Source organism: Falco peregrinus, chromosome 10 (assembly GCF_023634155.1).
Source record: "Falco peregrinus isolate bFalPer1 chromosome 10, bFalPer1.pri, whole genome shotgun sequence".
Classification (NCBI taxonomy): domain Eukaryota; kingdom Metazoa; phylum Chordata; class Aves; order Falconiformes; family Falconidae; genus Falco; species Falco peregrinus.
Window position 1 is genome coordinate 6,507,727 of NC_073730.1, and position 12,088 is coordinate 6,519,814.

The 12,088-nt window shown below is 38.4% G+C and overlaps 1 protein-coding gene across 6 annotated transcripts in view; it reads left to right on the forward strand.

The window, feature by feature from the left end:
- RALGPS2 (Ral GEF with PH domain and SH3 binding motif 2) overlaps positions 1 to 12,088 on the forward strand; it is a 134,334-nt gene that overhangs the window by 59,357 nt on the left and 62,889 nt on the right. For all 6 annotated transcript variants that reach the window (XM_055815114.1, XM_055815115.1, XM_055815116.1 and 3 more), the window contains exons 7-8: positions 3,215 to 3,307; positions 9,591 to 9,717. In XM_055815114.1, coding sequence (XP_055671089.1) covers positions 3,215 to 3,307; positions 9,591 to 9,717 — 220 coding nt within the window. The remainder of the gene's footprint in view (positions 1 to 3,214; positions 3,308 to 9,590; positions 9,718 to 12,088) is intronic.

Here is a 12,088-nt window from a genome sequence, read left to right on the forward strand (position 1 = left end):
TTAGATAATGTAGTTTACCGGATGTGTTTTCTAATGTTGGTTAAACCAAAAAAACCCGCTGTGCGTAGAATCTGTTCAAACGGCATCAGTCAGAACAGGAATTGTTTGTTTGCTTTTACTGTTGAAAGGAAAGGGTCTGTTATCTCTTATTCCAATTGTGACATCAATAATATCAACTTAATAAATACTGTTCCAAAAATATACCTGACTTCAGAAAAGAGTTTAGAGCTCTCATCCTGTGATATCTTTTTTAAAGCCTTAGGGTTGACATTTGTCAGTCAAGATTTGCTGACCCTTTTCTTACGTGTAGATGAACCAGAGTCCTGGCCCTTCAAATACCATGAAACTTCTTCAATGTGGTGTGAAGAGAGGGATGTTTTTCAAGTTTTTGCTGTCAGATGGCAGCTGGCTATTACTACCCCTAACTTCTGTGACCACTTCAGGTTACCTGCAAAAAAAAATAGTTTTGTCAATTACCTTGGTATTTGCAGATGCATTCTTTGCCCTGATAGGCACATTTCTAATGAAGTAGTGGTTTACTTCTATGGGATTTGACTACTAATTTTGGGCTAAGCAAGCTAGTTCTGTAAAATTCCACAGTTTTTGCTCAATAATCATGCTGTGGTCATAAACTGTTTAAGATCTCTTTTAAATATCCTTTGATATTGATTCTGTGATTGTATGATACCTGGTGAGTTAATGTATATTCATCTCATGTATTTTTTAAAAATCCGTTCTTCTTTTTTTGTTTGAAATACAAACATACAAAAATATGCCTCATTATCCGTGTTCCTCCACAGAAGGGGGGAGGTTCACCTGTGTGGTCATAGTGCAGGACTGACCCTGGAAGTAAGTGGGGTCAGGTTTGGTTAGTACTTGGATGGAACTTGCCAGCACTGGGTGTTGTAGGCTCTGCCTTGGGCACAGCACTCTGAACGTGCCTGATTTCATCAGTGGACTGCAGACAGTAGTGTCTGCTGAAATGCTTCTGGTTTTGAGACAGTTATGTTGTCTAATAATTAGTTGAGCTTTGCTTACCGTGAGTTATAAAAATCACAATTACAAAAAGCAAGAAACTATAGATGGCATGTTTCTTATATCTGTTCATTCACTTTCTGTATCTGTTATCTTGGATTTGCTTACGTATGGCTACTAACATGAAGTTACTGCACTGAGTCCCATTTGAAGGATTTTCTGTTTACATCAAAACTATTAAGAAAGCAGCTTGGTGCCAGAGGTCACAGTAATTATCCTTTCTTCAGAGAAGGTTTAAATTCACAGTGAATACAGTGAATTCTTTGTGCTGACAACTCTATTGTATAGCTAGCAGTCCTTTAATGACATCTCATATTATATTGCTTTATGCATGAACTAATTTGATTTAGGGGTTGCATTCCCCTGAAGTTCCCAGACTATCCTGATTGGTTATGACTTCTGTTTCAATGCTGGCAGCAGCTAGGAAAGCCCTTTTTTAATTTTTAATCAGCTACACTATCCTTTGCAACAGGGAACTTCGTTACCTTGTTTGGGGATGTGTGTCTGGGGCAAAAAGGGTTATTGTGTAAGTGGAGGGAGCAACACCAGCAGTACTATTTGGAAGAGTAGTAGGACTATGGTATGAGACAAATAGCCACCTGCACACCTCACCCCACAAAATACTGGCTGTCCTTACACACAGTTACCAAAGAATCCTCCCAAAAGAGGATTAGGAGAGGGAAATGCTCCTTTAGTAGGTGTGGACAGACTCGTGTTTGTCACTAGACATCCTGGAATCATTAGGGATTTGTGCACCCGGACTGAGGTTGCTACTAGGGTGACCTGACAGTAAGCAATCAGCATTAAATGTGACATTTCTGAGTAATACCTATGAGGACTTTGGTCCTCATGTTCTGTAAAATACCGATAGTTTTCTGCCAGTGCGTTAGGTGGAGAGAGGATAATTTGCCCTGCTGCAAAATGATTAGCCAGAAAGCCATCCTTGCAGTGTTGCTTTTAGCCTTCTGAATATAAGGTATCCTCTGATAACCAACATTTATTCAGAATCAAGCTAGTCTAGCTTTTTTTGTCCTGTAATCCCACAAAAGGCCTCCTAATCAAGGGAATTTGGGTAAGCTGAGTTTCCAGGAAGAAAAAAAAGACTTCCACCATTTCTTGAATAGCAAGGGTTCTTTCTATTATATAATTTCTAGCTGAAATCCTAACCTACCTTGGTGCATTTTCCAAATGGGTTATCCAGTATTTGCAATACTGTGATAGAGTATCCGTTTCTCTTTATCAAAGTCTTTTTGTTGGTGGTAAAACCTCAGTTTGTGCTCACTCCACCAAAAATCGCCAAATGTAGTTCATTCACTCAGATCTCTGGGTGCTCATAGCTATCGGAATAATTGATATTGCAGAAGGGCTTAAGAAACAGCATTTTCTTTTGGACCATTTTTAAGCTTTTGTGATAGTAGTACTTAATTAGCTTAGGCAGATTGGTGGTTTTGGAGAAAGAGGAAAAGGAAAAATGGGGGAAGGGAAATTCCAAGAAAGGCACTTAAACTCAGTGTTTTGTAGAGAGTTTTAAAGAAAATTCTTTTACCCTGGTATTTTCTGTGTTCAGCGTTGATTTCATTGTTCCTTTCCACTGGCTAGTTTTAGTTTGTTGTACCCCCAAAATTGTCTTTCAGTCAGAAAAATACTTCAGGTACATGACTTTTGAAATATACCTGCTTGATTTCATCCTGCAACAATATTTTTTGGGTGCTTTGGTGCAGCCTTGGTAGCTGCTAAATCTGTGGTACCAAATGAATTTACAGTATTAAGTACTGCCACGATTACATCATTCACAACTGGGTTATCCTTTTTGGCATGTTACATTTTAAAATTCTCTTGAATGCTATGAAAGGAATTTGTTGGGTTTGAATGTTAGAAAATTTCTGCAACTCCTGATATACGTCCCAAGATGTATGCCTATATAGATTTTTTTTAAAAAAAAATTTAAGGCTTCTGTGGACTATGAAACAGTTAGTATAGTCTAATCCAAAACTGTGCAGATGCAGTAATGAAAAATTAGGAGGCCACATAAAAGTGGTGTGGGTGCACAGCAGTTCACTGTAATGAACTCCAGAACATGCCAGATTTCTTCGTTTTTAGGTTGTTACTTATTCTGTATTCATAATTGACTGCATTTGGACGTTGTTTATTCTTATTGTATATACTTTTTTGTCCTCAGAAACTGTACGAACTGAATAATCTGCATGCTCTTATGGCAGTTGTGTCAGGCCTACAGAGTGCTCCAATTTTCAGGCTGACTAAAACGTGGGCGGTAAGTGAACGGCAGGACAATGGAGGGGTTTGAATGTGTTCTTAGGGAAACACAACATTCTGTAGCTTGTTTTCAAAGATGCAATAATTATTACAGATACTTTTAATCATCTTGTACTGTATATATAATAGTGCCTCTTAAGTCTATGGTTTCCTGTTGAATTTTTTTTTCATTCTGGCATAGAAATATTTTCCTTTGAAAAACAGTTCCCTGCAGATTCTGCTAAATGCAGAGGCTTCTAATTTGGCCAGAAGCTATTTTGTATTTAGTTACTGGAAAATTATGAATGCCAAAGTGGGTCATACTTTAATAGTTTAGGGGTTGAAACTGTTGGAATTTTTTTTGCTGTGGAGAGCAGATGTCCAGAAACTCTTGATTCAGTTTCCTTAAAGAGATTTGTAGTTTCTCTGACTGACAACTAAATCTGGCAATTTTCCTTAAGAGTTTTCAGAATTGTTCTCATAGTTGGAACAACTGCATTACACAGTATATTTGTAGGTCTGCTTTTGTAGAGTTACAAAATGACGTTCTTTGGAAACATTTTTATTTGACAACTGTCTTTTGACTGTAATTAGTATTATTTTTGTGTAGTTGTGTCCTTGATCAGAAGACATTTTGCTCATTGTTACCTCAGAGCTGAGAAAACACTGTGCTTGATTCAGCCATACATTGTGTAGTTACCCAGCTGTATAAACAGATGAACTGTGATGTTTTCAAGTGTGATAGAAATAATCAGGTGACTGAAATTCTCCTGTGTGAGGGATCCATATAAATAGGTCATTGAGAAGAGCTAAAAATTTTCACTGAAGACATGTCAACACATCCTTGCATGTTACAAAAAGTGTTTGTCTGATAACTGAAGGATAATGCTGTTCAGTTGATAAACGTTCCCAAAATTAAATGTAATTCACTCTTGCTGAGATACTCTTCTAGAATTCTGGGTGCATTTTGGAAGGGCACAATGAAGTAATTTCAATTTGGTTTTTCAAAAATACAAATATTATCTCCAAGAAAATCTTAATGAAGTTAACACTTCAAAATGATCTCAAGGAGAACTTTGGTTTCTCTGGTTTTGTCATGTCAATGAATTGATGCCTCAACAGTTTTAGATAACTGTGCCAATTGATTTGTGTGTGTGTATGACTCGAAACAAATGTCAGCTATAACCATATTAGTAACTGGCATGATTATGCCATTCAGAACTGGCAGTCCCCAGTTTCTTTTCGTTCTTGGTCAACCAGAGGTCCTAGTTTGAACTTAGGAGGATTATTCGTGTGCTGTTGACATACGTATCAGTTTTTAAAGTTTGCCTCTCTTCCAGCCTCTGAAATGTCCCGTAGCTTTTCCCACGTTTCTGCAGTTGTTTAATTTCTCATATAATCCCAAGCAAGTTTATGCTTTTCATCATCTTATGTAAGCCTTTGCAAATTCAAGTTGTGGGTAGCTCCTAGCCATGTGCGTTGCAAACTGATTTAGTTGTCTTTTTCTTGGAAGTTTAGCTTATAAATTCTTGGAGTAATTCTAAGCCTTTGGCTTTCTGTATATTAAAAGCAAGAAAAGACTTACGAAGAGGCACACCAAGCCATTATTTGAGTCACCAAGTCATTTAAGTTATGCAGTAACCTGCCAAAACCTTCAGTAAGGAAGGATTTCTTCTCCGTTTCTGAGATAGTGTGTAGCAACCCGCAATCAACTCAACTTAGAAATTCAGGAAAATAGCTGCAAGTATATTCTCTCCCTAGCAACAACAACAACAACAAAAGTCAGCTTATATGGTTGAAATCTAGAGTTGAAAAGAACCATTAAATATTTGCTTGGTAATCTAATGTTCCTAAAAAAGATGAAATTCATGTCTTCTGACGGTATGTCTGAATATGTCTGAAATTTGTCTCGCTTATTGCCTGCACGCCCTCTGAACTCTGGAGAATAATAAATGCTTCTAATGCATGATTTGCCCCGTTCAAAACTTGAAAAGAATTATGAACCTTTCCAAGGAAGTTAATAGAATAGAATGCTCTGCTTCTCTCAATTGAGTGTAAAGGAGGTCTAGAAGACCAGCAAGCACCTGGGCAATATAAGCAAATAATCATTAGACATCTGAAGTTAGGTGAGTGAATCCTGCCCCACTCTGCTAGCATCCCAAAACCTCATCTCTCCTTTCTTGTATTCCAGAAGGGTTGTCTTCAGTGCTGGCACACTATAATTACAAAGTGAAGAGCAGCCTGGAAGCAGAGTCCTTCCCTGCTACTGTAAACAATCATCAGCCTTAGCTTTTATTGTCTCTGCATATGTACATCTCTTTACTGTTCTTTGCATCCTTTGAGCCTAAGAGACAGAGGAAGAAAAATTATTCAGAAAAAGTAGCAGCTCTAAAACTGAAGAAATAACAGCTGGGTCCTTACTTGCCCTCACAGAAACACTTTTAATGTTACTGACTTCTCTGTACTTTTCTATATTAATGCAGGAAGTGGAGGCATGGTGTAAATTGTGCATTGAGCACAAGGGGAAGTCAAACAGCATCAACTTGTTTAGACGTTGTTATTCAAAAATCCTGAAATGGTGTATCAGACTTGCACAAGATTGTGCAGATCAGCATGTTTTGAGGAAAATACAATTAATCTCATCAAGTCTGAGTTTATGCCATTAATTATATCTGTTAGTCTTGTCTTACCTTCCAGTCTACGAAACTATAAAAGTCTTCCAGGGACCAAATGGTGGCAGAGTATTTTAGAATATTATTAAAGGGAAGCTAATCTAGTCTGATTAAACTGGAACCATCTTTGAGGAGATAAACTTCAAAAGATAAATGTCGTGTTCTGGTGGTTGGAAAGAAGTCATGCCTGTCTACTGTTTCCTTGTCCTGGAATTGGCAGATGTCTGCAGTTTTAATGAACATTAGATGCTGCTCATCCAAATATTGGAACCAAAGCTAAAGTCAATTAATTGCTGGAAATGTCAGAGATCAGTTTGTCTTGGGGAACAATTGACTTTTGAAAAGTTGCTTTCTTCTGAAAGCCGGTGTTTAGTTTGGTGGTGTGTTAGCTATCCTAATGAAGACTAGATTATAAAAAATATAAGTAAAAAGAATGCTTATTTCAATAGTACATTTACAATAGAGACACTTCTGTCATGTTCACATAGGTTGATCTTTAACTGAAGGAGAAAAGGGAATATGCACAAAATTTTAGCAATATGGCCCTTGTAATTTTTGCATTATTGCATGTCTTATAGGGGGATAATTGTGACTGGGACAGAAGACACTGAGTCTTCTGCCAGAATGCTCAGTGGGAACATCTTACACCCTTCTTTAAATTGTGACTCTGAATTGAAATGAAGCCTTTAAGGTGGTTTTGCAGCAGTAGTTAATCTAGTTTTTTTTTTTTAAATAACTTACTTGCCTAATCTTGCAAGGAGAGTGTAGTTGCTGTTAGTTTCACCAAAGGAAGAGGTGTGGGGGAGCAGGAATGGGCAATGAAGACTGTTCGTGACTTTTAACTTTTGTATTCAAAGTGGATATTCCTGTAATATTAAGAGTCAGTAAAATTGCTAGAGCAATATGTACAACCTGTAATGAAGTCCATAATACCTGCTGTCAGGAAAAATGGATGACATCCTTATTCTTTTCCAGACCTTCAAGTACATGGATATGTGTATATCTGAATTCATTGTTTTTTAAAGTTGTAGTTGAAAGGTATTTATCAGATTCTAATGGTGGTTTTTTGCTCTTTGGAAAATTATTGAGATAGCTCTCAAATCAAGAATAAGAGCATACTTTGCAATTTGGGTTTTTGTGAAGCTGAATTAGTATAAAATTTCTCAGTATATCTGATGGAGAAATGTTAGCTTACATCATGCTTTAAATCCCAGCCATGGGACAGTATGAAGAGTAGGAAAGGCCTTGACTGTGCGAGCGCTGCTCAGCAGTAACGGAAGCATCTCTGCATCTTTAACAGTTCTCAGCACAAATCCAAAACATAGCCTTGTACTACCTACTAGGAAGATAATTAACCTGCCCATTCTCCACCCCTTATTTCATACCATTTGTGTCATGCTCAGGTCCCACACTATTCAATACATCCTTATTAACCATCACCCACCTTCCCGTCCTTTGATACAATACATAAATATCGTTCCCCTAGTCTTAGTCTCCCCTAGTTTTACAGGGACCATACCTGTAAAATGTCTGTCAAATGTCCACAGAATGTTGGTGTAGTCCATGACTTTGGACATCTGTTATGGTGGTCACTCGGGACAGGAGAGGGTGGTGTGTTGTGTGGAGTTACTGGACACCAAAGCCAGCTCAGGTCAGGTCACTGCTGCACTCGCACTGCTTCTTGTAAGGCTCATCCTCCACTGGTTCACGTGGTTTCTGCTGTAGTAATTTCTGTAACCTGCAATTCAATTCCCAGGTTACAACAATTTAATTTCTATTACATTACAACAATTATTTCCATTACAGTCTCCACCCCAGTCCCTTTTAGACCAGACTATAGTGTTTAACCTTGCAGTGAACTCCTCCCCTTGCTCCAGTGCCAGCTTGAACTTACCCACAGACTGCAGTCCCTTAGGGGGGTGTACCTGCACCAGGTGGAACCTTATGTATGAGCCACAGTCTGTTCAGAAGTAAACCTACTCCAACATGGCCTTACCCATGGCTGCAGTCCCTCCAGGCCTGTACCTGCTCTGTCGTGGGCTTTTCTGTGGCCACATGCTTCGAGGTGCTCCAGCGTGACCTCATGCACAGCCACTGATGCTTCAGGGTGTATCTGCTGCAACACGGACCTATCCCCAGCCACAGATCCTTCAAGGTGTACCTTCTGCAGCATGGACTTATCCTTGGGCCACAATCCCTTCGGAGGTATACGTGCTGCAGCACAGACATAACTACAGACGCAGATGCTTTGGCTTGTCCTGCTGCTGTGTAGACTTGTCCACAGGTCACAGTCCTTCCCCCTGGAGTTCCAGCCCATCCAGTGCAGCAGCACAGCCTCAGCAGTGATGCCCTGGCCCTCTGCCAGCCCAGGCACATTGCCATTGCTGTTATTAAAATGTTCCCAGGCAGAGCAGAGTAAGATGATAAGTGGTACAGAAAGCAGCAAAAGTGAAAAAACAGCTACTAATGAGCACTGGACTCTAATTTACAATAAGACAAGGAAACCCCACGGCAAGCGCAGGAGCCTGCCAATTAATAGCTACACAGCAATAACAGCTATAAATGGATCTAGCACATTCCAGTCAAATCTGTCATTGTCTCAAACCTTTTGAGCACCATGTTGGGTGCCAAGAAAGGGCTGTTGTGGTTTAAACCCAGCTGGCAACTCGGCACCACACAGCTGCTCGCTCACTCCCCCCACCAGTGGGATGGGGAGAGGACTGGAAGGGTAGAAGTGAGAAAACTTGTGGGTTGAGATAAAGACAGTTTAACAGGTAAAGTGAAAGTCACGTGCACAGGTAAAGCAAACCAGGAATTCATTCACAACTGCCCACGGGCAGGCAGGTTCAGCCATCCCCAGGACAGAAGGGATCCATCACGTGTCATGGTGACTTGGGAAGACAAACACCTTCACTCCGAATGTCCCCCCTTCCTCCTCCTTCCCCCAGGTCTATATGCTGAGCACGATGTCATATGGTATGGAGTATCCATTTGGCAGTGGGGGTCAGCTGTCCCAGCTGTGTCCCATCCCAGCTTCTTGTGCCCCCCACCCCAAGCCTGCTCGCTGGTGGGGTGGTGTGAGAGGCAGAAAAGACCTTGGCTCTGTGTAAGGGCTGCTCAGGTGTGATGAAGACATCCCTGTGTTACAAGACTGTTGTCAGCACAAATTCAAAATGTGCCTATACTGGCTCTCGTGAAGAAAGTTAACTCTATCCCAGTTACAACCAGCACACTTACCGATAATCAAGAGTGAACAAATTACTGGTTTGAAATACGTAGATTGGACGGCACCTGAAATTGTGATGTGTGTTAGCTAAATTAGTCTTTTGATAACTTTTATTATTTCAGAAGAATCCTCCAGAAAACTGGAGTTTTACCTGGTGAATTTTTTAAAAGGATCGTTTAAATTTACCAGCCAAAATAGCTACTTTTCTTTGTAAACTCTCCAAGTACTTGTTGTTAAGGAGTAAATGCTGTAATTTTGAAGCAGTTCTATTTAAAAACCAAACCAATAACAACAATGGGGGTGTGTGTGCGGGTGGAAATCTGTGCTTATAAGGGTAAGAAAGAAATCATAATGATCAAACTTAAGCTCATCTAGTTTTGCCTTTTTTTTTTCCTCCCTCCTAGTTATTGAGTCGAAAGGATAAAGCCACCTTTGAAAAGCTGGAGTATGTTATGAGTAAAGAAGATAATTACAAAAGGCTTAGAGACTATATCAGCAGCTTGAAAATGACTCCTTGTATTCCCTATTTAGGTAAGTTGAAGTATTTCTAGCATGAAACACTAATGACAAATATACTTCTCCAGTGATTACACAAAGTAAACACCATCTTTTAAGCCTTCATGAAACTATTTCAGTACTTCAGTAATGAATCTGTAACATCTAGTTGATTCTGGATACTCTGTATATAGCAACAAATAACTTCACTAGCTTCAGAAAAAAATGCTTATTAAACCTCACAAACATTTCAGGTTTTACATACAGTATCGGTTTTCTAGGAAATTACTTTCCCATATGTTGTATAGATGCACTGATTGACTTCTGGGGAAGTACTTAAATTGTTATGCCTGCTAGCACTCTCAGAGCTAAATACTTGACTGTTACAGTAACGATGGCTTTTCATTTATGAGAAGCTATATATAAATCACCAACATCTGAGACAAACATATATAGTAGGGTTTGGAACATGCTAAAATCTAGAGATATTGCTGCATTTAATTATATTAAGGTGACAAGAGAAACTAGGTTGTTGTGACACTCAGCTTTGTGGAGTAATTATGAATAAATGGTATTTCCGTGTATCTGAAAACTAGATAAATGTGTTTAATATGTATCGGTTTTGTTGCCAAGCTAGTGTAGTGTGATTTAATGTCTTTAGTTTGTTTAAAGTAATTGGTATGTTTTGGTTTTTTTGATGTAGCTTTTCTCTATTATCGTAAGATGTTAGTAGTCACATAAAATTAAGGAAATGTTTACAAGTTTTTCCCTTTTCCAGAAAAAATAGTTGATACATTTGTAGATACAAGTTGCTCTTACACTTAAATTCAAGATGACCTCTTGTGGTCAGTAAGGCTTATTAAGCTATAATTTTTTTTTGTTCCTGAAGTTTGATACTTCCTTTATTCAGCTGAGCTATTAACTTTTTCAAGATTACTAACTTAACAGTTATCTTTATGCTGTGATCTGTGTGTCCATCACAATATTACTTCAGCAGTTGCTTCATAGCTCGATATGAGCAGCAATGCTATCATTGATGTTAGAATCTAGGATGATGCCTCTAAAATCCATATATTCAGGTTTTGCAAAACTGGATGGATTTTAGATGCTTCACACTTAAATAGAAAAAAATACTTCACTGTGGAGAACCAATAATAATTTTAATGACAAGTAGTCTTATAAAGATCCTTCTTCTGTCTTCATTTTTTACTTCCCTCTTACATCCCTCCCAGAAATATCCATCAGTTCCAACATGATCTTAACAGCTGTTGATTTCCTGTATTTTTAAGTATTCAGATGGTAATTCTTTGTGCCTAGAATGGGAGAATCAAAGCGTATTTTGTCTGAAGTTCAGGTGTGAAAATTGCTGGTGTGGCATACTGCCACATGCTACCCTGTTTGTTGCTGTTAAAACTAGGCCTGAATTAAAAGAGGCAAAAAAAGGAGGCAAGCATAATGTAATGTGATTAAACATGTCATTCTGCAGCTATCCCATCATGTGTATACATGTATATAGTATATACACGCTCTATGTGGGTCTGAAATGTGGGTTTTAGTTTTCAGATGCTTTTTACCTATCTGCTAAGGTTTTTGAAACATAAAGGCAGGCTTGAAATATTTTCTGGCTGGCTGTAAAAGTTCTAAGCTAACCTGGTGACAGATTTTTATTTTTTTTCAAGATGTCAGTGGTTCTCTGACCCTTGCAGTTAAGGTCTTCTGACACTTACTGCTGTACAGAGAAATCTGTATGCTTTGGTGTATTTGTCTGACCCTTTAAAAATACTGCCTTTCTACCTGCAAATGCATAGTTAAAAAAAAAAGGTGAAATGTTGGAAAACAATGTTTTAAGTCTTGTTTAGTTACAGATGTTTTCCATAGTACATTAGCAACTTCTTGTCTAACTTTTGCATCTGAATAAGCTTTGGACTTGACTTGATAGTTCGTTGAAGTGAAATGTATGTTTCTTTTCTACTTAGAAAGAAAGAAGTGTTCTTTGCTGTAACCCTCTAGTTAAAGAATATGTTGTGACCTGGTTTCATACGATACCAATTCTTACTGACATAAAGTATGTTCTCAAGCCTTTTTAATTCTCCAAAGGAACAGCAAATGCCCACTAGTGCATCCCCTCCGAAATTAATTTTGTAAGGTTTAAGTAAGTGGCAAAAAGAACAGAAGTGTCATGAAACTATAGTTGTGATAAATCTGGATCTATCTTGGAAGATTGGCTGTTGAGTTCAGTTTTTCTCATTTGATCAAAGCTTTAATTGCCAGTAAGACCTGAGTAGATTTGCCAGAGTATTATTTCTATAATTTCCTTCCCAAGGCATTTTTACTAATATAAGGGTCATATGGAACAGAAGTAGCTTAAGTTGCTTGTTTTACTTACTGTTTTAAGCTTACAAACTAT